Source organism: Ruditapes philippinarum, unplaced genomic scaffold (genome assembly GCF_026571515.1).
Source record: "Ruditapes philippinarum isolate M1 unplaced genomic scaffold, ASM2657151v2 ctg4276_1_1_1_1, whole genome shotgun sequence".
Taxonomy (NCBI): domain Eukaryota; kingdom Metazoa; phylum Mollusca; class Bivalvia; order Venerida; family Veneridae; genus Ruditapes; species Ruditapes philippinarum.
Genome location: NW_026867261.1, coordinates 1 through 26,159, shown reverse-complemented (window position 1 = coordinate 26,159; position 26,159 = coordinate 1). Strand labels below are relative to the sequence as shown.

At 32.8% G+C, this 26,159-nt stretch overlaps 3 protein-coding genes across 3 annotated transcripts; 1 reads left to right on the top strand and 2 right to left on the bottom strand.

The window, feature by feature from the left end:
- Positions 1-349: 349 nt before the first annotated feature.
- On the top strand, positions 350-2,916 carry LOC132735442 (uncharacterized). Its single transcript, XM_060722384.1, has 2 exons — positions 350-529; positions 1,503-2,916. Exons 1-2 carry the CDS (start codon positions 367-369, stop codon positions 1,748-1,750), a joined length of 411 nt encoding a protein of 136 aa, XP_060578367.1. The 5' UTR covers positions 350-366; the 3' UTR covers positions 1,751-2,916.
- Positions 2,917-10,683: 7,767 nt separating this feature from the next.
- Positions 10,684-19,011, bottom strand: LOC132735443 (dihydrolipoyllysine-residue acetyltransferase component of pyruvate dehydrogenase complex, mitochondrial-like). The gene is made up of 5 exons (XM_060722385.1): positions 18,945-19,011; positions 18,141-18,232; positions 11,999-12,079; positions 11,315-11,454; positions 10,684-10,813 (listed from the first exon to the last, which is right to left on the bottom strand). The coding sequence occupies exons 1-5, from the start codon at positions 19,009-19,011 to the stop codon at positions 10,684-10,686; spliced, it is 510 nt and encodes a 169-aa protein (XP_060578368.1).
- On the bottom strand, positions 14,675-25,492 carry LOC132735444 (dihydrolipoyllysine-residue acetyltransferase component of pyruvate dehydrogenase complex, mitochondrial-like; the record flags this gene model as incomplete). Its single annotated transcript, XM_060722386.1, has 8 exons — positions 14,675-19,180; positions 19,658-19,797; positions 20,282-20,362; positions 20,706-20,787; positions 21,718-21,858; positions 23,014-23,099; positions 23,854-24,030; positions 25,439-25,492. Coding segments are annotated over 8 exons (891 nt in total), but the record flags the coding sequence as incomplete, so codon positions are not given.
- Positions 25,493-26,159: the final 667 nt, after the last annotated feature.

The following is a 26,159-nucleotide window of genomic DNA, read 5'->3' as shown; positions in this document are numbered from 1 at the left end:
CTACCAATTAACGGATTTTGTTAATATAAAAAAAACAGCAAGGAAAGATATTAGCTTTTATAAGTGCTATTCGGCAATGCGACTCGGGATCGTAACCAATACACGTAATGTTGCTGGATATACCAGTATAGTAGACTTTCCGATCGCTGTACTTTTCATCATTATGGGCATGATCATCATCATTTGTTTATGATAATATTTATCATAATACTTATGATTACATATGTAAATATATATATCAAAAGAAGATTGGATTCGTTTTCCGGTGACAAAATGATTTCAGTTTTTGAATCCCCCCCCACACTGTTTCATCAATTTTATTTTCCTTTTATTATGATACCAGTGTGTTCGTCAGTGGTTGTTCGGATGACTCAACTGTATTGTTCACTGTCAAAAATACAAATATTTACCACCACGATGTCACAACCTGACGCCGCAAACTCCAGCGCAATTATTGGCGGGAAATTGGTCAAAATCGACGAGGAATGGAAATTCGACGCTATTCAAGCACTAATACGTGACTGTCCAGGTTCAAAATTATATGTTTACAATAGACTAATGCACTAGTACAAAAAATATGTTAGCTGATTTGTGCCATGTCGTATTTCCGCTTTGTGGGGATTCAGACGAAAACATAAGAAATATTAAGTATCTTTAATAAAATTGTCCACTGTGCCATAAACATGGCATATTGTTTTTTTTTTCAGAACATACATAAATATTTCATACGTAAACTCTGAACTACAAGGCTTTAATATGAAACAACTAAATATTAGGTTACAACTTCTTTCCTTTTTTTATAATATGTTATAAAATTTCGAATGTTCAATGAGATTCCCAGATCTCACTTTTTGTAATGGCCAATCAACGTTTTATCTGAGAGGCCAGTGTTGGCTGACGTTTCTTGGAGAACAAATTGGGCGGCATGCACCTTGTGGACTTTTTCTTTATGATATTTTTGCACACACCAAAACGGCGCTTGGCTTTGGAAATTTGTTCAATAATTTTGTTACAGAGGCCCAGTATTAAAGGGGACACCACTGGAGGTTTTGTGACATGACAGGAATAGAAATAATTTTCGGGAAAACGATGTTTTATTTGATACAGAAGTAAAGAAAAACTTGCGTCTAAAATTATTCTTAATGTAAAACAACAGAAATTGAATAGCGTAGCAAATCAAATCGGGCTATGGACAGCACGAAATACAAATACGATCTTCATCATTTCTTATTATATTTGTTTTAAATTGTTTATTATCTTTTATAAATATTTCTGTTTTGAGTGCCCAGCTGGTATATATAAGAAATCAAAATTTTATTATTTTATGCTTTTGAACTATATATATAATGTAGTTCCTTTCACAAAAGTTTGAAATACAAAAAGAAAACGTGTAACTAGTTGTCTAATTTTTCTTATTGCATATCGTTACCTATACCGGCATAGGTTTTTGCAATGTGTTGAAGATTGTTTACTACGTTGTTGTTTATTTTGTTCTCTTTCAGGTCTAAATACTGGCCAGTACTGGGTAGATGGCTACAACGAAAGAAACAATGTAGATGAATGGAAATTTTCAGACGATACTTTGGTCCCCATGGACAAACATTTCTGGAAAGAGCATGCTCCAAACGAAAAGGAAGGTGATCCATTTTGCATTCGTATGGTACGTCACAGTGGTGATGAAATAGGGGACCATCGTTTCGACGATACCAAGTGCTCGAATACATTTGGTTATATATGTGAACAAAATTAACATTAAACCAAATGCAAATGTATCGTGATTAGCTCACTTTGGTTGGACACAGTAATCACATATTTTCATGTTCCAAAACCCGAACAGGATGTCATACTGTGCTTGTGATAATTGAGCCGCGTCATAACAAAACCAACATAATGGGTGTGCGACCAGCATGGATCCAGACCAGCCTGCGTATCCGCGCAGTCTGATCAGGATCCATGCTGTTCGCTTACAACTCTATAACAAGTAGAGAAAACGATACTGACAGCGAACAGCATGGACCCTGATCAAACTGCGCGGATGCGCAGGCTGGTCTGGATCCATGCTGGTCGCACACCCATTATGTTGCTTTTGTCGTGACGCGGCTCATATGTTTTCTAGGAATACGTTCTTGTAATCTAATCTTTGTTTTCCTTGATATTGTGCAATACTAATTTTATTCAAAACGAAGTCTTTTCCTTTTGGGTATTGAGCTGAAATGTCCTTTATTTAGCAGGAAGTTCTATAAATAAAACACAAAGCAATACTTTTTTAACTCTAAGTTGAACATTATATGACCTTGCAATATGGCGTTATATATTGATAATTACAATATATAAAGTTTAAAGTGAATATCTTTTACACTTTTTTTCTAAGAAAATAGTCTATTTTAAAAAGATCTTATAACATGTAACAGCTAGTAGACAGGACTGACTTTGAGAATTTGGCTCCCTATAAGATGCTAGAGGCATTTTGTAGTACAAGTGGTATCTTGGTGTATTTAACCTATTTAAGGTATGCTGAATCCGGTAAAAGTGGATACCAAATTGAAAAATTTGATCTTCACCATTGAAATGGCCATTTGAAATGACCACTAAAATGGGCGCCAAATTTCTTTATCATAAATGGATGATATATCAAATAAAACTTTTAAGGAAAGGAAAAGCCTGAAATTTGTCACAAAGCATGTTTAGGTAAAAACAAATTAGAAACCAAAACAGAATTAAAAAAACAAAACAATCCAATATGGCCGAATAATCCAAGATGGTGGACATTTATCTATAGGCCAATATAATACTAATATAGAAGCAATATTAAAGATAGTACTGAAAATTTTAAGGCATTTTAAACATAAGAGACCTGTATACACTTCACTCTTCCCTGCCCTATCTGCTTGATATAGGGCTTTCATGTATTTTATCTGGCACTCTATGCAAGCATATAACGTGACTACTCAGATTCCTACTGCGTATGTGTGAGGAGGTTAAACATATACATTAATATACATTAATTAAAAGGCACCTTTCTCTGAGTACTCTTGGGTTTTGATGCTCGTTTTTTTGTTATCGGTCGTCGTCTTCGTTCTTCTGTAATCGGTCCTGGTCTCAGTTCTTTTGTTGTCAGATGTTCTGTTATCGGTTCACGTCTGTGTTTTCGGTCGTCGTCTTTGTTCCTCTGTTATCGGTTCTCGTCTTCGTTCTTCTGTTATCGGTCTTGGTCTGAGTTCTTTTGTTGTCAGATGTTCTGTTATCGGTTCACGTCTGTGTTTTCGTCGTCGTCTTTGTTCTTCTCCGTTCATCTGTCATCGGTTCCCAACTCTATTCTTCTGTAATCAGTCCTGTAATCAGTTTCTTGTTGTCAATTCTTCAAGACTTGTTGTCAATTCTTCTGTTATTGGTCCTCGTCTCTATTTTTCTATTATCAATCCTCTCTCCGTTGTCTTGTTGTCAGTTCTTCTGTTATCGGTCCCTGTCTCTGTTCTCCTGTTATCAGTCCTCGTCTCTTGTTCTTCTGTTATTGGTCGACGTCTCTGTTCGATTGTTGTCAGTTCTTGTGTTCACGGTCCCTGTCTCTCTCTTCTGTTTTCAGTCCTCGTCTCTCTTCTTCTGTTATCGGTCCTCGTCTCTCTTCTTCTGTTATCGGTCCTCGTCTCTCTTCTTCTGTTATCGGTCCTCGTCTCCGTTCGCTTGTTGTCAGTTCTTGTATCCGTTCTTCCTTCTGTTATCGGTCGTCGTCTTCGGTCTTGTACTTTCGGTGCTTGTTTCCTGTTCCGTTAAGGTCTTCTCTTGTATACTATGGTTGCCGTCATTTCTGTGTCGATGTCCTGGTTTTGTCAGTCTTGTAGTCATTTATTCGTTCAGTGGGAGTAGCGGGGATCGAACTCACGACCCCTTTGATTTGTAGGCAGACAGTGTTACCACTGCACCACATAGCGCCCGCTCTGAATAATAACCATTTTTGAAAGTCCTTTATACATTAAATACTATTTCAATGGCTAAGAAAGAGTGTATTACAATTATATTTTAACACCTCTTATCTTATGTAGCCAACCCACGTGACTTTTATATATGGTCAAAGTAAATATTACTCGATTTATTACAAGTAATATTTTTATAGATAACTTTGCTGTTACTTTAAAAGATATCCTGGATTTATTGGAGGGTACCCGGAATTCTAATGTATATCAAATGATGTGATAATCTTCTTGTAGAATTTTCTCAAAACCGTGACTGAATTCCAAAATTTTCGAGAGCTGCGATGGTAAAAGCAAGCACACATAGCAATCTCCCGGTTTCAGACAATTGATGACTCGATGAAAATATGGTTTTGTTATTGTTGTTGTTGTTTTTAACTTTAAATTTTAAATTTCAAATTTAAATAGTCACTTATTTTTAAACAAGATGGTAAACATTTGGTGTTTTCTGTAATTTTTGTTAAGGATGTGATGAAGTATACACTTCTAAGTTTTAAGATGACTTTTATCCATCGCATACCTTAATGCAGTTATAATTGAATCTAAAAAATGAATTATGCAAACATTATTTTCAGCAGAAAACAACAAATACAAACAAAACCACACACAAAAAAACTTAAATGCAGTATACATATGTAATGTTCACAATGTGCTAAAAAACGGCTCTTTATTAATTTCAATATTTCAGCAAGTTACACATTTTATAAATGAATGGGACAGAAACTATTGTTGTAACCATTTAAAAAGTAGGATTTTGTAAAAATTTTGTAAGTTGGCTTATTTTTTACCTAGTTTGCTCAACACTCAATAAACACATTATATATATAAACCTGAGGTAGAAAACAACTTTCATAGATTGAGATAGAGCCATAATGTCGTAGATATTTTGGGTTACAACAGGAGTTTTTGATCCTGATAATGTTTTAAGTAGGATAAACATATTCTTAAAATTTTTGTACTGCCTTAATTCATTTTTTTAATACGTTGCAATTATGTTTATTATTATGTCTTTAGTTAATAGTTTCTAGAGAAAAAGCCTTAACAAAAGGTGGTTATCTTTTATTTTATATATAAATTTTATAATGTGTCACATGTCGCCTTTAAACAGATGTTGTGGTGATTTTTGCGCATACTTAATCCCGCTTTTTGCATGTTGGAACAACAATTATTTTATTTGTTTGTATACACAGCCTAATTGCTAATTTTGTATAGTCTTATTTTATTGACCCTGTAAATTATGAATACATTACAGCACTCATTGAAATATTAGATTCCACTTCCGATTTTGTTAGTAAAGTTTACGAGAATTAATAGAGGATATTTGTTTGTTTGTTTGTGTGTAAGATGAAAGATTTTATTTTTCATCGAGTGGGCCTTTAAAAAACAGTATTCAGCCACGAGTGGAGAATACTATTCTTTAAAGTTCACGAGTTATAGTAAAACTATAAAACTAATGTTAGTGAAAGTCATATCTCTAAAAAATGTAAACGTTATTGTTACTACCGCACTAGCATTGCCCGGTTAAGTGGATTGACTGATGTGTGAGAGGTCTATGGTTCGATTCCTACTGTTTTTCCCCTTTTTTAAGACCCTACTGTTTTTTGTTTGTTTTTTTTTTTTTTTTGGGGGGGGGGCTCGGGGGTTGGGGGTAGGGGTGGCGGTTGCAGTATATATATAAACCATAAATACTTTTAATAAGTGCAAAATAATGAAAACAAAATGAACAACTTTTAAAAAAATCATAGCTACAAATAATTTTAAAAATTACGGAAACACCTGAAGTGACATTTTTTCCACACTTTCTCCCCGGAATTGAAATCGTTTTTACGAGGATAATAATTCCCAATATAGAAATATTATTTTCAGTTTAAATTACGAAATATTTGATTCCTTATTACGAAATATTTATTCGTAGTTACGAAATATTAATTTGTTATTATGAAATATTCATTCTTTTTTGGTAATATTTATTAAAGAAGGATTTGAAACTACGTTTATTTGTTTAAACAATAGTAACAAAACAATAAAAAGTGATTTTTTTCAATCTTAGTTTCTTATACCCCTTAACGCAATTAGTAAAACAGTACTGTATATTTACTGTTTATTGACCATTGGGCTTATTATCGTTATTTGGTGGCTAATTTCATTAAAAATCTGATCATATTGAATAATCATTTGATTTTGACAAGAATAATTAATTGCCATCATATTGTAATCATAGTTTTAATGACCTATTTTAGTATTTTTTAAGCGGCCATTTTGAATTTGACCTTTTTGAAGGTCAAGGTCAATTTCATTATCTTGGTTATCCACCCTCATCGTCCATTCAGTATACCCATATTAGGTTAAAACTCTCAAATATTACTTGTCTATTAAATGGGGCCTCTAGCCATTAATATTTTCTTAAAAAATCCAGTCCTGTCTATAGGAACCTTTGACCTTTTAACCCTGAAAGTGAATGTGGCAGATACAACTCATCAAGGGTACATCTACCATACTAAGTTTTGAAGTAACTATGTCAATGCACTTAAAATGTAATTTTGTTTTTAGTGTTATGTTTTAGTTATACCACAGTGGGGTGTAACAGTTCAAATAAAATAAACGTGCATCTCCTAAATTTTAGTTTTATTAGTAATGAAGTAAGTGAGCAAAGCTTAAACTAAAAATTAACTAAAAGACGTGTATTTTTTTCAAGTTATGGCAACCTTGACCTTTGATCTTAAAAAAAAAACAAGAGAGGTCATAATAATAATCAAACAGTCATTTATGAAGTTTAAAGATGTGTCAATGAAAACTTCAAAGTATTGAGATAATTATATAAAGTTCAAGGTCACTATGACCTTGGTTGGACCTGATGACCTTAAACAGTTTTTCAAATGAATTGGGACAAATGATATTTAATCAGTTAAAGGAAACATACAGGCTGTTGGACAAACAAACATGGGAAACATAATATCACTATATTCTCCACATATGTAGGACACAGACTCAACATATAATACACATAGTGACAAGAAGAAAATCTGTTTTTAACAAGTTTATTACATTATCAAGTCCAGTTAAAGCAAACTTAACAAAATCTATAATCACTTTCAGGTCATGTTCACAATAATGATTAAAGAGAGAAATTAAAATATAAAGAATACAGCGGTTTAGTAACTTGAATTAAAAACAAAAACTGTGGGTAATACACTTTTACCAGAAGGCAAAGAATGAAATTTAACATGTTATTGATGAAAAAACGTAACTGATTTAGTTAATTTGAGTTTTAAAGCAGCATTATATTTCATTCAAGTTATATAATTACACTCTCTTTCCACTTTATTTTTCACATCATACTCTTTACATGCATAACTTAACTTAAACAAATACTATCCATTTCTGAAAAAAAAAACCCAACCTGAATATCATTATTATAATAAGATAATTTTGGTTAATTAAACTAATTTTATTAATCTACTTAGCATCACAGGTGCCAAACGTCTTAACACCCACTCCCCATACCCTACCTCTATACCAGTATATATACACAAAACAACTTATGTTTATAACAGATATAAGAATGTATGACAGGGATATTAGATGTCAAGCACCTGCGCTTAGAATTATATAGATAAATATGTGATCATAAAAAGTAACAATGTTACATTCAAAAAATAATAATCTCTTGTATTTGGCTCTTGTGTATTTTAATATAGCACTTATTGCTTCCTTATTACCTTGTCTACCTTACAAAGGCTTTTTTTGTTTTTGGTTGTGTTTTACATCACAGCAACACAATTGAGGTCATACCGTGACTTTACAGCCTTACTGGTGGAGGAAGACCTCAGGGGCCCCTCCATGCAAAGTATGAAGCACTGAGATTTCTTAAGCTAGATGGATGGCCAAAGTTCCTGGCTGGGTGGAACGGAGGAAGTTGTTTGAAGCCACTCTGCCACTGATGCGCCATTGGAATTTAATACTAGTTACAGTTTCAAGGAATTCATATAAGAAGTTTTATAATTACATTTTATGCTGACCCTTAAGCTGCTGAATTTGTGCAGTCGACTTGCCTTGCAGTGAATAAACATTTCAAGATTTTTTCTCTCTTTTTCTAAATAAAATACAAAAATTTAGTAGCTGTCAGCTTAGGGTAAGCTTAAAAAAAAACACTTAATTTTTGGCTGGCCTGGATCTATACAGGAAGCATAGATGAAGAACCTTTCACTGCTTGTATTTGAAATGGTGACTTGTGAACTTGTCACAAAAAACATCAGTCTATTTCTACCTAACAACTAAACCAACATCTTGTATTCTTTCAAACAGGTACTTTCTATAATTTTATCAAAATAAAGGTCATTTGAAATACTGTTCACATTCTCTTATATATCTTATGTCTTATATATCATTGTCTTATATATCTATTGCACAGTGTCTAAAAATTAAGTTAGGGTTCTTTAACTTTTTCTGTCAAAATGGCTGACTTGCTCATTAATTTCTATTATTATAATATGCATACAGGTTTGTATTTAACATTATCTTTGACCTCAAAAATTACTTCTAAAATTCAGCCTTCAACAAAGAGATAAAACTGGTCTTACATTAGTTATCTGGAAATATCTTAACAAATGGAACATTACGGGCAAAGTTCAACCCTTTTATATTTGTGTAATTGACTTGCCCTGTATTGAATTTGGAACAGTCCATTTGAATTTTAAGGAATTTCAATAACAAAACAGAAAAGGCCCTATTTAACAAAAGCATATTAATTTTAGTTCCAGGAGTTTAAGGTCTTAATTACCCCCCTAGTATACGGACATGTCATAAGAACATATGCTTTATGCTCTACTCATGCTGAGCTGGTTTAAATTATAAATTCAAAGTTTTGTTTGTTTGATTGGGTTTTATGTCACACCGACACAGTATAGATCATATGGCAACCTTCCAGCTTTACTGGTGGAGGCAGACCTTCCGTGCATTATTTCAGACACGAACGGACATCTGAGTAGAACCACCGACATTTTGTTAAATAGCTGGATAGCTTCCTCATATGAAAAAATCCAAAGTCCCTGTCGTGATTCGAACCCAAAGCGGTGAGGGGCAAGTGGTTTGAAGTCATCGACCGTAACCACTCGGCCACGGACGCCCCATAAATTCAAAGTGTCACGTTAGAAAATGAAAGTACCGAATAGCAATCATTAAGACTATACATACAGATTAACTAAATTGTCAATGTTTATAAATAAATTAACTTGTGAATAAATAATTGTTGTTAAAAATTCTTAAAACATTAAATGTTAATCTAGGAGTCTTTGAGTAAATAATGCATGTCCAAATAATGACTAAAATATATACTGAAAGGTTATTTTAATTTAGGCTAAGTCACACAGTCAATTGTTAATGTTACATGGTGACTTTCCAGCTTTACTGGATCAATTACACCTCATGTATCTCTAACTAGGGTCCTTAACACGGACACGAGCCAGCACCTGTGTAAAGAAGTGTTTATTGTAATAGATAAGTATGTATAACAATAAATCCTGTAACCACAGTAACTAAATTTTCTCATTAACATTTGACAAATTACAAAGTCAGCATTTTATATACATGTACAATGCCCATTGTAGACCAATCCACTTTAAGTCCTACCCACACTATGAGGACTTTTCATCTTCACTGGAGGAGAAAGACAGTAAATTCTCCCTTGTTCAATACTTAAGGCATGATTGTGCAACCAAGTAGAACCCTTCACCTTTCATAAATAAGCTGAATAGCTTTGTCATACAAATAATCTAACATCCTTAGCAGGGTTTGAACCCATAATGATGAGTGACAGGTGATAAGAATTCAGCTATCCAACCCACTTGATCAGGAAGAGCCCACACAAGATTTCTTAAATATATCAATTCAACTCATGCAAATATTGCAATGTTTAAATTCATCTATGTAAGGCTAGATTTTGGTAATTGATCAGTCAGCTGTCACATCTTAACACATAAAAAGATGCTACTTATTTAAACAAATACATCTTAGAACTAACAAATAACACAACAGAAATGATTTTCATTCCAGATTTTATGAAAAAAATAAATAATGTACCATAAAATAGGATAACCAATAAAAAGAATTTGCTCTCTATCTATAGTAACACATAACTACGTAACATCTCTAAATAAAAACAAATGGGTTCATTAAATCCTTTCTTTTTTCCACTTTTCACTCAGCAGAGCATTTTTTGACTAAGTTTTCCATTAAAAACTTTTATATGCATAGTTGAATTCAGTGTGACTTTTCAATTTAATAAATATAAATTTGCCAATGCATGTAATATTATTTGTAATACAATGCAGCAAAAGTCAAATTGGAATTAAGAATAACATGTATTATTTTGAGTACATAGCTAAAACATCAAAATTCCTTGCCATCACAGAATTTATTCCTCTCTGCATTTGCTAAACCATTAAAAATAAAAATGCTTTTAAAAATCGCACAGGGCTGCTTTACCTCTTGCTATTCTTAATTATAACAGTCAATTTTACAATTTACGGAGTGCACTTGACTCTCGACTTTGCATAATTACCACTGGAACATACATAAATTAGAACAAAAATTAAATCAGAAAAGTCAAACTGCATAGAACCTTAGCACTGTCTGTAGCACTTTCTATGCAAGGCCCGTCTATAAATATTAAAAACATTTCTAACATAGAAAATCTAAAACTTGGAGATAATTTTCCTCATAACAACATTGTTGATGGGTTTTCGAGATATTTACGGAACTCAGCTAGCCACTTGGCACCTACAGCGCCATCTACCACCCGATGGTCACAACTCAATGTCACTGACATCACTGTCGCTTCCGTGAACCTTAAAATAAAACATACACAAAATTACAAATTCTTCAAAATACTCTTTTTAGTTTGAAAGGTGTGAAAACTTGTAAAATATTTGAACTACCTTCAAATCCACTTCCTGGAAAAAGTATTTAACCCTTACAAAGCTTGTTTTGTAAAATGGATTGGCCCTGCTATGACTTTGGAACAGTCAAATGTAGTTTTAAGGGATTTAGGTATCAAAATGCTAAAATTTGGTCAGCCAACAGTATAGTCTGGTCAGACTGTATAGAAATGAAGGCTCACAAATCAAATGCACTCAAAGGTCCAGTATGGGACATACTTGATACTACAGTGTTCAATAAAGGAAATACATTGAAATGTCACATGGTTTACCTCAAAAGCAGAGACTGGATGTAAATTATGGGTATAGAATATTCGTGCACATTTCTTCAAAAAGATGCCCTCACTTTGTTTGTAAATGGGCATCACTTTGTATGTTAACAATCCTCACTTTCTAAATATTTTAACTTACCCTGAGCTACTGTCCTCGTCCACCACTAATCTCTTTTCAGCCCCACCTACTGCCAGGATACACGCCTGTGGTGGATTGATTACTGCTGAGAATGACTTTATACCAAACATACCCAGGTTAGAGATTGTAAATGTACCACCCTGCAACAATCAAATAATGTCATATTACAGTGATAAGAAAACAAAAAGTAAAAACCAAAATTTCATTATTAACCTTCACTATGAATTTATATATTATAACTACTGTTATTTTGGTTGGTTTTCAAGCACTCCAACAATGTACAGTTTATATGGTGATTTTCCAACTTTAGTAGTGAAAGAAGACCTCGAGTGCCCCCTTGTGCTTTATTTCAGACATAAGGGGGACACCCAAGAAGAACAAACATGTTGATTTGCCAGCTTGAAGGATAGTTTCCTAACAAGGAAGTATCTAAAGCTGCCCTGTACAATAGAAACATATTTTACCTATAACAACTCAAATTCACGTGCAACAGGTTATTTATAACTTTTTATTATTATTATATAAGCTATGTAAACCAAAAAACAACTGCAACACATTATTAACAATTTGACAAGCCGCAACTACAGCGCAGAATACATTTAATTCACTTAGCGAACAATTTTTATTCGCTTACCCGAACAAAGTTCCTCAGGACAATAAGAGCTAAATTCATGGAGAACTTACTTGGAATTCATGTGGTTGTAATTTGCCATCTCTGGCTTTAGCTGCCAACATTCCTACATCTTCACCAATCTGTGCGAGACCCTATAACATATAACATTTCACATGATTATATCCGAGGACAAATACTGTATGTATATACAGTAAAAATTGCCTCAGTTCCCAAAATAAGGGAAAAGGACATGACAATTTCCATTTCTACAAGTATAGTTTCCCCCCAGGACAGAGAGCCTTGGTTACCCACTTGGCAATGTGTCTCTTTTTGCCAAACGTAGCTACACTTGACTTTATATTTTTTTCCTAATCAAAAACATTAAGAGGAAGAATATTGAAGAATTATTTGAAATAGTCAAGCTAACAATGATTGAAGATATCCGTTTAGTTTGTTTCCAAGTGTGATTATTGTGTTTTTATTTAACAACAATTTAAATAAAAGCATATAAGCCCCCTTAAATCCTCAAAAAACATAGGGGAAAACCAGATCTGTTTGCCACAGCTACTTTTATATAAACTTTTTTATATCGAAGTATGGGTTAAATAACATTATATATATAAACCTGAGGTAGAAAACAACTTTCATAGATTGAGATAGAGCCATAATGTCGTAGATATTTGGGTTACAACAGGAGTTTTTGATCCTGATAATGTTTTAAGTAGGATAAACATATTCTTAAAATTTTGTACTGCCTTAATTCATTTTTTTAATACGTGCAATTATGTTATTATTATGTCTTTAGTTAATAGTTTCTAGAGAAAAGCCTTAACAAAGGTGGTATCTTTTATTTTATATATAAATTTTATAATGTGTCACATGTCGCCTTTAAACAGATGTTGTGGTGATTTTGCGCATACTTAATCCCGCTTTTGCATGTTGGAACAACAATATTTTATTTGTTTGTATACACAGCCTAATTGCTAATTTTGTATAGTCTTATTTTATTGACCTGTAAATTATGAATACATTACAGCACTCATTGAAATATTAGATTCCACTTCGATTTTGTTAGTAAAGTTTACGAGAATTAATAGAGGATATTTGTTTGTTTGTTTGTGTGTAAGATGAAATTTTATTTCATCGAGTGGGCTTTAAAAACAGTATTCAGCCACGAGTGAGAATACTATTCTTAAAGTTCACGAGTATAGTAAACTATAAAACTAATGTTAGTGAAAGTCATATCCTCTAAAAATGTAAACGTTATTGTTACTACCGCACTAGCATTGCCGGTTAAGTGATTGACTGATGTGTGAGAGGTCTATGGTTCGATTCCTACTGTTTCCCTTTTTTAAGACCTACTGTTTTGTTGTTGTTTTTTTTTTGGGGGGGCGTCGGGGGTTGGGGGTAGGAGTGGGGTGGTTTGCATTATATATATAAACCATAAATACTTTAATAAGTGCAAAATAAATGAAAACAAAATGAACAACTTAAAAAAATCATAGCTACAAATAATGTTAAAAATTACGGAACACCTGAAGTGACATTTTTTCCACACTTTCTCCCGGAATTGAAATCGTTTTTACGAGATAATAATTCCCAATTAGAAATATTATTTCGTTTAAATTACGAAATATTGATTCCTTATTACGAAATATTATTTCGAAGTTACGAAATATTAATTTGTTATTATGAAATATTCATTCTTTGGTAATATTTATAAAGAAGGATTTGAAACTACGTTTATTGTTTAAACAATAGTAAACAAAACATAAAAAGTGATTTTTTTCAATCTTAGTCTTATACCTTAACGCACTAGTAAAACAGTACTGTATATTACTGTTTATTGAGCCATTGGGCTTATTATCGTTATATTTGGTGGCTAATTTCATTAAAATCTGATCATATTGAATAATCATTTGATTTTGACAAGAATAATTAATTGCATCATATTGTATCATAGTTTTAATGACCTATTTTAGTATTTTTAAGCGGCCATTTTGAATTGACCTTTTGAAGGTCAAGGTCAATTTCATTATCTTGGTATCCACCCTCATCGTCTTCAGTATACCCATATTAGGTTAAAACTCTCAAGATATTACTTGTACTATAAAATGCCTCTAGCATTAATATTTTCTTAAAATCAGTCCTGTCTATAGGAACCTTTGACCTTTTAACCTGAAAGTGAATGTGGCAGATACAACTCATCAAGGTACATCTACATACTAAGTTTGAAGTAACTATGTCAATGCACTTAAATGTAATTTTGTTAGTGTTATGTTTAGTTATACCACAGTGGGTGTAACAGTTCAAATAAAATAAACGTGCATCTCCTAATTTTATAGTTTTATTAGTAATGAAGTAAGTGAGCAAGCTTAAACTAAAAATTAACTAAAGACGTGTATTTCAAGTTATGGCAACCTTGACCTTTGATCTTAAAAAAAACAAGAGAGGTCATCTTTCCAATATAATCAAACAGTCATAACATTATGAAGTTTAAAGGATGTGTCAATGAAAACTTCAAAGTATTGAGATAATTATATAAAGTTCAAGGTCACTATGACCTTGGTTGGACCTGATGACCTTAAACAGTTTTTCAAATGAATTGGGACAAATGATATTTAATCAGTTAAAGGAAACATACAGGCTGTTGGACAAACAAACATGGGAAACATAATATCACTATATTCTCCACATATGTAGGAACACAGACTCAACATATAATACACATAGTGACAAGAAGAAAATCTGTTTTAACAAGTTTATTACATTATCAAGTCCAGTTAAAGCAAACTTAACAAAATCTATAATCACTTTCAAGTCATGTTCACAATAATGATTAAAGAGAGAAATTAAAATATAAAGAATACAGCGGTTTAGTAACTTGAATTAAAAACAAAAACTGTGAGTAATACACTTTTACCAGAAGGCAAAGAATGAAATTTAACATGTTATTGGTGAAAAAACGTAACTGATTTAGTTAATTTGAGTTTTAAAGCAGCATTATATTTCATTCAAGTTATATAATTACACTCTCTTTCCACTTTATTTTTCACATCATACTCTTTACATGCATAACTTAACTTGAACAAATACTATCCATTTCTGAAAAAAAAACCAACCTGAATATCATTATTATAATAAGATAATTTTGGTTAATTAAACTAATTTTATTAATCTACTTAGCATCACAGGTGCCAAACGTCTAACACCCACTCCCCATACCCTACCCCTATACCAGTATATATACACAAAACAACTTATGTTTATTACAGATATAAGAATGTATGACAGGGATATTAGATGTCAAGCACCTGTGCTTAGAATTATATAGATAAATATGTGATCATAAAAAGTAACAATGTTACATTCAAAAAATAATAATCTCTTGTATTTGGCTCTTGTGTATTTTAATATAGCACTTATTGCTTCCTTATTACCTTGTCTACCTTACAAAGGCTTTTTTTGTTTTTGGTTGTGTTTTACATCACAGCAACACAATTGAGGTCATACCGTGACTTTACAGCCTTACTGGTGGAGGAAGACCTCAGGGGCCCCTCCATGCAAAGTATGAAGCACTGAGATTTCTTAAGCTAGATGGATGGCCAAAGTTCCTGGCTGGGTGGAACGGAGGAAGTTGTTTGAAGCCACTCTGCCACTGATGCGCCATTGGAATTTAATACTAGTTACAGTTTCAAGGAATTCATATAAGAAGTTTTATAATTACATTTTATGCTGACCCTTAAGCTGCTGAATTTGTGCAGTCGACTTGCCTTGCAGTGAAAAAATATTTCAAGATTTTTTCTCTCTTTTTCTAAATAAAATACAAAAATTTAGTAGCTGTCAGCTTAGGGTAAGCTTAAAAAAAAACACTTAATTTTTGGCTGGCCTGGATCTATACAGGAAGCATAGATGAAGAACCTTTCACTGCTTGTATTTGAAATGGTGACTTGTGAACTTGTCACAAAAACATCAGTCTATTTCTACCTAACAACTAAATTAAAATCTTATATTCTTTCAAACAAGTACTTTCTATTATTTTATCAAAATAAAGGTCATTTGAAATACTGTTCTCATTCTCTTATATATCTTATGTCTTTTATATCATTGTCTTATATATCTATTGCACAGTGTCTAAAAATTAAGTTAGGGTTCTTTAACTTTTTCTGTCAAAATGGCTGACTTGGACATTAATTTCTTTTATCATAATAGGCATACAGGTTTGTATTTAACATTATCTTTGACCTCAAAAATTATTTCTAAAATTCAGCCTTCAACAAAGGGACAAAACTGGTGCTACATTAGTTATCTGGAAATACCTTAACAAATGGAACATTACGGCCAAAGTTCAACCCTTTTAAATTTGTGTAATTGACTTGTACTATATTGAATTTGGAACAGTCCATTTGAATTTTAAGGAATTTTAATAACAAAACAGAAAAGGCTCTATTTAACAAAATCATATTAATTTTAGTTCCAGGAGTTTAAGGTCTTAATTACCCCCCTAGTATACGGACATAACATATGCTTTATGCTCTACTCATGCTGAGCTGGTTTAAGGTCTTAATTACCCCCCTAGTATACGGACATGTCATAAGAACATATGCTTTATGCTCTACTCATGCTGAGCTTGTTTAAGGTCTTAATTACCCCCCTAGTATACGGACATGTCATAAGAACATATGCTTTATGCTCTACTCATGCTGAGCTGGTTTAAATTATAAATTCAAAGTGTTGTTTGTTTGATTGGGTTTTATGTCGCACCGACACAGTATAGATCATATGGCGACCTTCCAGCTTTACTGGTGGAGGATGACCTTCAGTGCATTATTTCAGACACCTGAGTAGAACCACCGACGTTCCGTAAGCTAGCTGGATAGCTTCCTCATATGAAAAAATCCAAAGTCCCTGTCATGATTCGAACCCACAGCGGTGAGGGGTAAGTGGTTTGAAGTCATCAACCGTAACCACTCGGACACGGACGCCCCATAAATTCAAAGTGTCACGTTAGAAAATGAAAGTACCGAATAGCATTTAATAAGACTATACATACAGATTAACTAAATTGTCATTGTTTATAAATATATTAACTTGTGAATAAATAATTGTTGTGAGTTAAAATTCTTAAAACATAAAATATTAATCAAGGGGTCTTTGAGTTAATAATGAATGTCCAAATAATGACTAAAATATATACTGAAAGGTTATTTTAATTTAGGCTAAGTCACACAGTCAATTGTTAATGTTACATGGTGACTTTCCAGCTTTACTGGATCAGTAACACCTCCTGTATCTCTAACTAAGGGCCTTAACACAGACATGAGCGGGCACCTGTGTACAGAAGTGTTTATTGCCATAGATAATTATGTATAACAACAGATAGTGTAACCATAGTAACTAAATTTTCTCATTAACATTTGACAAATTACAAAGTCAGCATTTTATATACATGTACAATATGGGAAGAAAGTTTTAAAATAATCTACAATTCAAATGTTTAATACATATTTCATACCTATTTATTATTCTCAACACACTTACCAATGCCTCATCACAAAAATTTTACTCAAGCCTACATAATATGTCATGTTGCATAAATTTTGATATTAAAGTTTTACAAAAAATTTCTTTAACAAAAACTACAAAATAACTTGCAATTACTCACTACACCAATCTACCTCTAACTATATCTATTTTTATTAACTGAAAACCCTATTTATTTCTTTTTCTCAAGTAATTTTTCAATTTTGTTTTCACTGTAAACAAATTATGTTGCCTGATTGAGTTTTAAAGTGGATTGGTCCATAATGGAAGGTATGAAATACCATTAATAAATTATGTTGATATTATTTAGTATCATACATAACCACAAACCACGAAAGAATCATTTATGGATGTTGTTGACAAATGTGATATTTATGATCCAATATAACATACAAGTATTTTTTAAAGGTAATATTTCAGTAGAATATCCAAATGATACATTTCTATTGTTTTTATCTACATGTATATTTGAAATATTAACTGAAAATCTGCCCATTGTAGACCAATCCACTTTTAGTCCTACCCACACTATGAGGACTTTTCATCTTTACTGGAGGAGGAAGACCACAAATGCTCCCTTGTTCATTAGCATGAACTCACCTTTCATTAACAAGCTGGATAGCTTTCTAGTATGAATAATCTTAAGTCCTCAGCAGGATTTGAACCCACAGGGCTGAGGGCAGGTGATGAGAATTCAGCTACCCTAACCACTTGATCAGGAAGAGCCCACACAAGATTTCTTAAATATATCAATTCAACTCCTGCAAATATTGCAATGTTTAAATTCATCTATGTAAGGCTAGATTTTGGTAATTAATCAGTCAGCTGTCACATCTTAACACATAAAAAGATGCTACTTATTTAAACAAATACATCTTAGAACTAACAAATAACACAACAGAAATGATTTTCATTCCAGATTTTATGAAAAATAAATAATGTACCATAAAATAGGATAACCAATAAAAAGAATTTGTTCTCTATCTATAGTAACACATAACTACGTAACATCTCTATATAAAAACAAATGGGTTCATTAAATCCTGTCTTTTTTCCACTTTTTCACTCAGCAGAGCATTTTTTGACAAAGTTTTCCATTAAAAACTTTAATATGCATAGTTGAATTCAGTGTGACTTTTCAATTTAATAAATATAAATTTGCAAATGAATGTAGTATTGTTTGTAATAAGTTGCAGCCAAAAAAAAATTTAAGTTAATTAAACATTATTATTTTGAAGATCAGAATTCCTTGCCATCACAGAATTTATAACTCTCTACATTTGCTAAACCATGAAAAATTAAAATGCTTTTTAAAAATCACACAGGGCTGCTTTAACACTGGCTATTCTTAATTCTACAGTCAATTTTACAATTTACGGAGAGCAATTGACTCTCAACTTTGCATTATTACCACTGTAACAATATTATGAACATATATAAATCAGAACAAGAATTAAATCAGAAAAGTCAAACTGCATAGAACCTTAGCACTGTCTGTAGCACTTTCTATGCGAGGCCCGTCTATAAATATTAAAAACATTTCTAACATAGAAAATCTAAAACTTGGAGATAATTTTCCTCATAACAACATTGTTGATGGGTTTTCGAGATATTTACGGAACTCAGCTAGCCACTTGGCACCTACAGCGCCATCTACCACCCGATGGTCACAACTCAATGTCACTGACATCACTGTCGCTTCCGTGAAACTGTAAAATAAAACATACACAAACTTACAAATTCTTCAAAATACTCTTTTTAGTTTGAAAGGTGTGAAAACTTGTAAATTATTTGAACTACCTTCAAATCCACTTCCTGGGAAAAGTATTTAACCCTTACAAAGCTTGTTTTGTAAAATGAATTTGCCCTGCTATGACTTTGGAACAGTCAAAAGTAGTTTTAAGGGATTTAAACAGTCTGATCAGACTGCATAGAAGTGAAGGCTCACAAATCAAATGCACACAACTGTCCAACATGGGACATACTTGATACTACAGTGTCCAATAAATGAAATACATTGAACTGTCACATGGTTTAGCTCAGAAGCAGAGACTGGATGTAAATTATGGGTATAGAATATTCATGCACATTTCTTCAAAAAGAAATGGAAGATGCCCTCACTTTGTTTATAAATGGGCATCACTTTGCATGTTAACAATCCTCACTTTCTAAATATTTTAACTTACCCTGAGCTACTGTCCTCGTCCACCACTAATCTCTTTTCAGCCCCACCTACTGCCAGAATACACGCCTGTGGTGGATTGATAACTGCTGAGAATGACTTTATACCAAACATACCCAGGTTAGAGATTGTAAATGTACCACCCTGCAACAATCAAATAATGTCATATTACAGTGATAAGAAAACAAAAAGTAAATCAAAATTTCATTATTAACCTTCACTTTAAATTTCTTACTACTGTTATTTTGGTTGGGTTTCAGTTGCTCCAACAATGTACAGTTTATATGGTGATTTTCCAACTTTAGTAGTGAAAGAAGACCTCGGGTGCCCCCTTGTGCTTTATTCAGGACATAAGGGGGACACCCAAGAAGAACAAACATGTATTTTTACCAGCTTGAAGGATAGTTTCCTAACAAGAAAGTGTCTAAAGCAGCCCAAGTATAATGGAAACATATTTTACCTATAACAACTCAAATTCACGTGCAACAGGTTATTTATAACTTTTTATTATTATTATATAAGCTATGTAAACCAAAAAACAACAGTAACACATTATTTACAATCTGACAAACCGCAACTCGAACAATGTTCCTCAGGACAAAAAGTGCTAAATTCATGGAGAACTTACTTGGAATTCATGTGGTTGTAATTTGCCATCTCTGGCTTTAGCTGCCAACATTCCTACATCATCACCAATCTGTGCAAGACCCTGTAACATATAACATTACTACTGAATGTATATGCAGTAAAAATTGCCTCAGTTCCCAAAATAAGGGAAAAGGACTTGACAATTTCCATTTCTTCAAGTATAGTTTCCCCCCAGGACACAGAGCCTTGGTTACCCACTTGGCAATGTGTCTCTTTTTGCCAAACGTAGCTACACTTGACTTTATATTTTTTTCCTAATCAAAAACATTAAGAGGAAGAATATTGAGGAATTATTTGAAATAGTCAAGCTAACAATGATTGAAGATATCTGTTTAGTTTGTTTCCAAGTGTGATTATTGTGTTTTTATTAAACAACAATTTAAATAAAAGCATATAATGCCTACCTTTAGATCGGCTCTAAAAACTATAGGTGTGATAAGCCCAGCATCTGTTGCCACAGCAACATTTATATCAACTGTATTATATCTGAAATATAGGTATAAAATAAAGTAACTAAAATACTGCTGAAAATCTAAGTACATATAAATCTAAATGAATGGAAATCTACACTGTTTAATTCAAATAAACATTCAACAAAATAATAAAAGCATTTTATCACTCTGTCACATAGAAAAATTACATCATAGGGATGAGAAAAATTCCTCTTAGGGATCACAGTTTTATATTATATACAGTACAGATAAAATATACAAGATATCAGGACCATCTTGGAATCACAAAGAGCGTGTCTCCCCGGTGGATTTTCAAAGTCCCGGACATAAAAGATTGATTATCCTCTGTGTTAAATTTGTAACACTACTATTCAGTCTCTTTTTCTATGAACATTTATTAACAAGATTTCAAGGTGTTATTTGTGGAATTTTTGTTTATCAGCTTTAATCTGATGATAATTTTTGTTATTACCACCTTATCTACATGAATAATAACCACAGTAAATAAATAACAGTTGCTTGATCCAGGGCAACACTGACACTTCAGTTTAATGTATTTATGACTTTTTTTATGCCCATTTTAAACATGATTTAATTCTGGAGACGACATGAAGTTGTATTCCAAATTGCATAATATCTTTTTTCGCAATTACTCAACATTTATTCCCAGCCAGAAAAAATTTAAAACTGGATGAGAAACAGTTATATTAAATTTTGGTTATTGTCACATAATGTGCGTGTTGATTTCCTTTACAAACAAAGCCTTTTTAAGTATGTTTGGCTATCAGCTGACACAGACGGGAATCTCCAACTTTAAGGCAACTGTAACAGCCTTTAAGGTTACTCTCAAGCTGGAAATCACAGTCTGTATTTGCAGCCGATGCAAGATTCAAATATTTTAGCTACTATTAGCCACAGCCTTGCCTGATATAGATAAGATACAGGTTTCACTGAATTTACTTACTGCCTAACAAAACTATCCTGCCATGATGAATTAGCCTCAGGTATCTGTTTACACGCTAACGCCGATGCTTTTATGATGAAATCATTCACAGAGATTTTTTTGTTATCTTTAGCTAATAAACTATTTAGTTCTTTTCTTAATCTGAAATAAAATAAATAGAAAACTATTAAAGCCATACTCTCATGTCATCTTATCCTTTACCTGTGAAATGTCTGACATCAGCAGGCCTTCAGATTCATGCTAATTTTCATGAAATTTTTTAAAATGTATTCAAAAGTTAAGTCAAACAGAGTAAACAAAGATTGTAATTTACACATTGCAAATGACACTTTAAATCTATGAAAACATCCAAAAATTTGTCAGAATATGCGAAAATATCCCTTACAGTGTTAGTTACGCAGTAGAGTATGATGATAAATACTGTTAAATCAGTCATTAATTGCATATAACAAGTGACTTATTTCTTGACTAGTAAATAATTTTACTCTTCTTAAACTCTTAGTACATTTTTCACAAGAATGATTTTCTTGAAATATTTTGGATCATCTGCAGATTTACATAGAATTGTCCAGCTTTAAGTAATGGAACTGTCCATTATCAATTCTGGGGATATCAAGATGAAAATTTGAAGTTGACCAGTCAACAGGCTGAAGACATGGCTTTATACTCTAGACAAAGACAACTCACTTCAGGGCAAGACTTGACTCTTTCTGCTTTAATTATATAATGTACAATTTGCCTCGGATTGTTTCTTTTGAATCTTACAGTTATAGAAAACACTACAGAAGATGGATGTTTATTCTATATACATTTTTGTGGAAGAAAATGAAGAGTTAAGATAAAAAGATTTATTTTTCCACACTAAAACTATACTAAAAGCCAATAAACATAAAAAATTAGTTGAGGGATTTTTTTTTTGGCGTATTTTATAGCCGTTATTGGGTCATATTCCAAATTGAAAATAGTATATTATTTTCCCAATCCACAGGAAAAAATTCCCAATTGGAAGTTACAAAATAAAAGTATTGAAATTTTTTTTGTAAAATCTTTGAAAATAAGGGCTTAATCACTGTTATGGTGCTTGAATTTTTGAAGATGCCATCCTAGACAGTAATTGTTGGCACTAATTTAATCACTGCAATATTTCTGTCATGCATTTTTTCCCCAATTTTTAACAAAACACTGCTGAAAATCCCAATTCCATGGGTATAGGTCATTTTCCCAAAATCTTGAGAAAAAAAACAACCCTGTAGTTAGTCAGATATCCTAGGATAATATAAATGCAAGAGAACTTACCCTAATGTTTTATCAAGTGTGACATCTATTGTAAGGTAATAGTGGGGTATAGTCTGTTTGGACTCCGTTAACCTCTTAGCTATTGTCTGAAATCAATAAAATATAATCATGAACACTTAACACATGTATTAACTTCAGAATTTCATTACTTATTATCATCACCGGAAACCCATTATGTTGAATTACACAGCAAGTGTGGACGTCAATGTAATTTTGAAAATTTTAGAATTTTGCATGGAATACACAGATCTTTCATTCTAAAAGTGACCACTAGTTCTTCAGTGAGCACAGACACCATGCTGGTTTTAACTTTAAGTCTCATCCAATATATCTACACTAAAATCAGTTCACTCTCTTAATTTCATATTGTCACAGTGTTTCATGTCCAGTAAATAATACCACATTTACACTCCTATAAACGTTTTCCAGGTGGAGAGAACAGATTCTACCTAACTGACCATTTAGCATAGTAAGATTTAACACTCTCAAAAAGATATCAAAACACTGAGATTGTTTTTCTTCGATATTTAATTCCCTCAGTAAAACAATTATACTTTAAACTCTTACTATGCTACAGGGTTAAAACAGAAATCGTTGTACTAAATTCATGCACTTTCTTTATAGGCTTTTTAAGGCCAATTTTGCAGGAGTGGGATTATTACAAAGTTTTCTATGTAAAAGCACATGGTACACTTAAAACACATTACCACAACAACCAGCATTATCCTTACAGGTGTCCCCGCCCCTTCATTGGTTTTCAGGGCATTTTGACTCTCCCCTATACCATCTATTCTATTATCTTCACAAGAAACATGTTCTACCTCAAACCATAAATCTTACCTTTCTCATGCCAGATACTGGAATATCTACAAATGCACCTGGAGCGGAAGGTGCACCAACAGCTGGTGCCTGTACCACAGCTGTCGGTGAAAAGTTCATGACATCTTCAGCCCGAATCTGCCCATCAGGACCCGTACCTTGCACAAGCTGGAATATTCCATCAATATTTTCAACATTATGTTTTCATATTAAGAGATTAATACACAGCAGAGTAGGGCCGGAAGGTGAAAATCGGCCCGCAAAATGAATAATGGCCCCGAGGGCTTCAGCCGACTCCTTTTTCAGCCGATTTTCAGACGATTATCACCTTCCGGCCCTACTCTGACGTGTATTAATGTCTTTAATACACTTGGTAGATCTAATAGTAGCATTTAAAAAAAAAATAAAAAAAAAACAACAACAACAACAACAAATACTTTGAAGTTCTTTCGTTGAAATTCTTGTCTACACTTCTACTGTTTTGTACAGAGATGTTTACTGTTTGTGTGTTCAAAGCAGTAGAATCTTGAACCAAGTTTTATTTTCATTTTTTTTTCGAAATGAATTTGTTGTATTATTTCTTCAAATTTCAATAGTAACAAAAATGTGTTTGTACTAAATATGCTTAAGCTCTCACAATAAAAATAAAGCGATTCGTGCTGACAAACTACTTTCACTTTTACAGTTAATGGTTTGATGACGTAAAATATGACGTCATTGTTTCAGTTTGTGCACATGCACATGTTCTGCGGGCTGATAACTAGTTCTCGGCCAGGGCCGCAAACTCATAATAGGTCACGTGACACTCATAATCAGTTGAAATCATAGGCAATTTTGTTACTATATATAGTAACAAGTGTATTAATATATATTATATCATTTCATATCATTTTATAGGAACTTCATTCACAATGATATCAACTTTAAATCTGAAATACTCAGTGAATAAACAATTGCTTCAACGTTATTGTTTCATGTTGTTAGCTTCTTCAGGAATTGGTTTTAAATCAAAACAAGATTGATTATTAGTTATATAAGAACTGTTACTGGAGGGCCTCACATGTAACCCATTGCACTTTTTCAGTCCTAGAAGATGGGAACATGTGAAGAACAAAAATCTAAATGCAAGCTAGACAAGTAGCTTCCATAACAGAAATAATCAAGGTCATTAGCAGGTTTAAAATCTACATTAATGTAAGGAATAAGATAGAAAGTCAGTGACATGAAACTCATGCACATACTACTACAAAAGGGCCCTCTCTTTAAAAAAAAATATTTTTTATACTTTTTGTGCAATTTGTGTGTTAATTTTAATAACAAACCACAATTGAAATAAACTTTTATCCTAAAATCAAATAAATTCTATCATACATGAATTTTTTCACTTTTCACTTAAACGACTCCTTTTTCAGCGCAGAGTCCTTGCGTAAAAGGGTGGAAAAATATGTTCCTCTTTATCGTTTGGGGGAGGGGGGTGGAAAATGGGCTGATGGTGCTGGGTTGGGGGGGTGGGTCTGGGGCGGGGCAGTACTGGAGTGGAGGGGGGGAGGGGGGGGGGAGCTGCTCGCCCTTGGCCTCAACTAGAGAAACATCAGCAGATTTTTACATAGTCTTTAAATGCAGCAATTTCCCCTTCATCAGCTACTATTATACACAGCAACTAGAAATATAATCATACATTTCAAATTACATCACTTACGACAAATTGCCAAGGTTTTTAAAAAAATTAAACACAAAGCAAGAGAGATATTAAGGATTTTCAGGGTTGTCATTAAGAGCATTTAATGCAATTTAGGCCATCTTAAAACTTAGGAAACACAACGTGTTGAATGTTTTAAAACCTACAGTGACCTCTTCAAATTCAAAACAAACTGTAAAAAAAAAATTCATTGACAATCCTGGGTTTTAACTTTAATGCTTTGCCATTAAATGAATAATGGATTTTAAATGGTTCAAAATGTCTCTGATTTTAGAGGTCTGAATCATGATATCAGGGATTTTTTCGGGCTTATTTTATAGCTGATATTCGGTCATATTCCCAATTGAAAATAGTATATTATTTTCCCAATCCACAATAAACAAGAGGGCCATGATGGCCTTGAGGTCGCTCACCTGTATATAGGCTCCCCCAACCTACACCCCCCCCCAAATGTTGCAGGGGCCAATTTAACCCAAGGGCTTCTATTTGCACAAACTTGGTAGACACCCATAAGAAGATGTTTCATGCTAAACATCTAAGCTCTAGCTCATTGGGCTTTTTAAAAGAAAGATTTTTTTTAAAGTTTTTACTATACACATATAGTTAAAAACAATGACCTCCCTGGGGG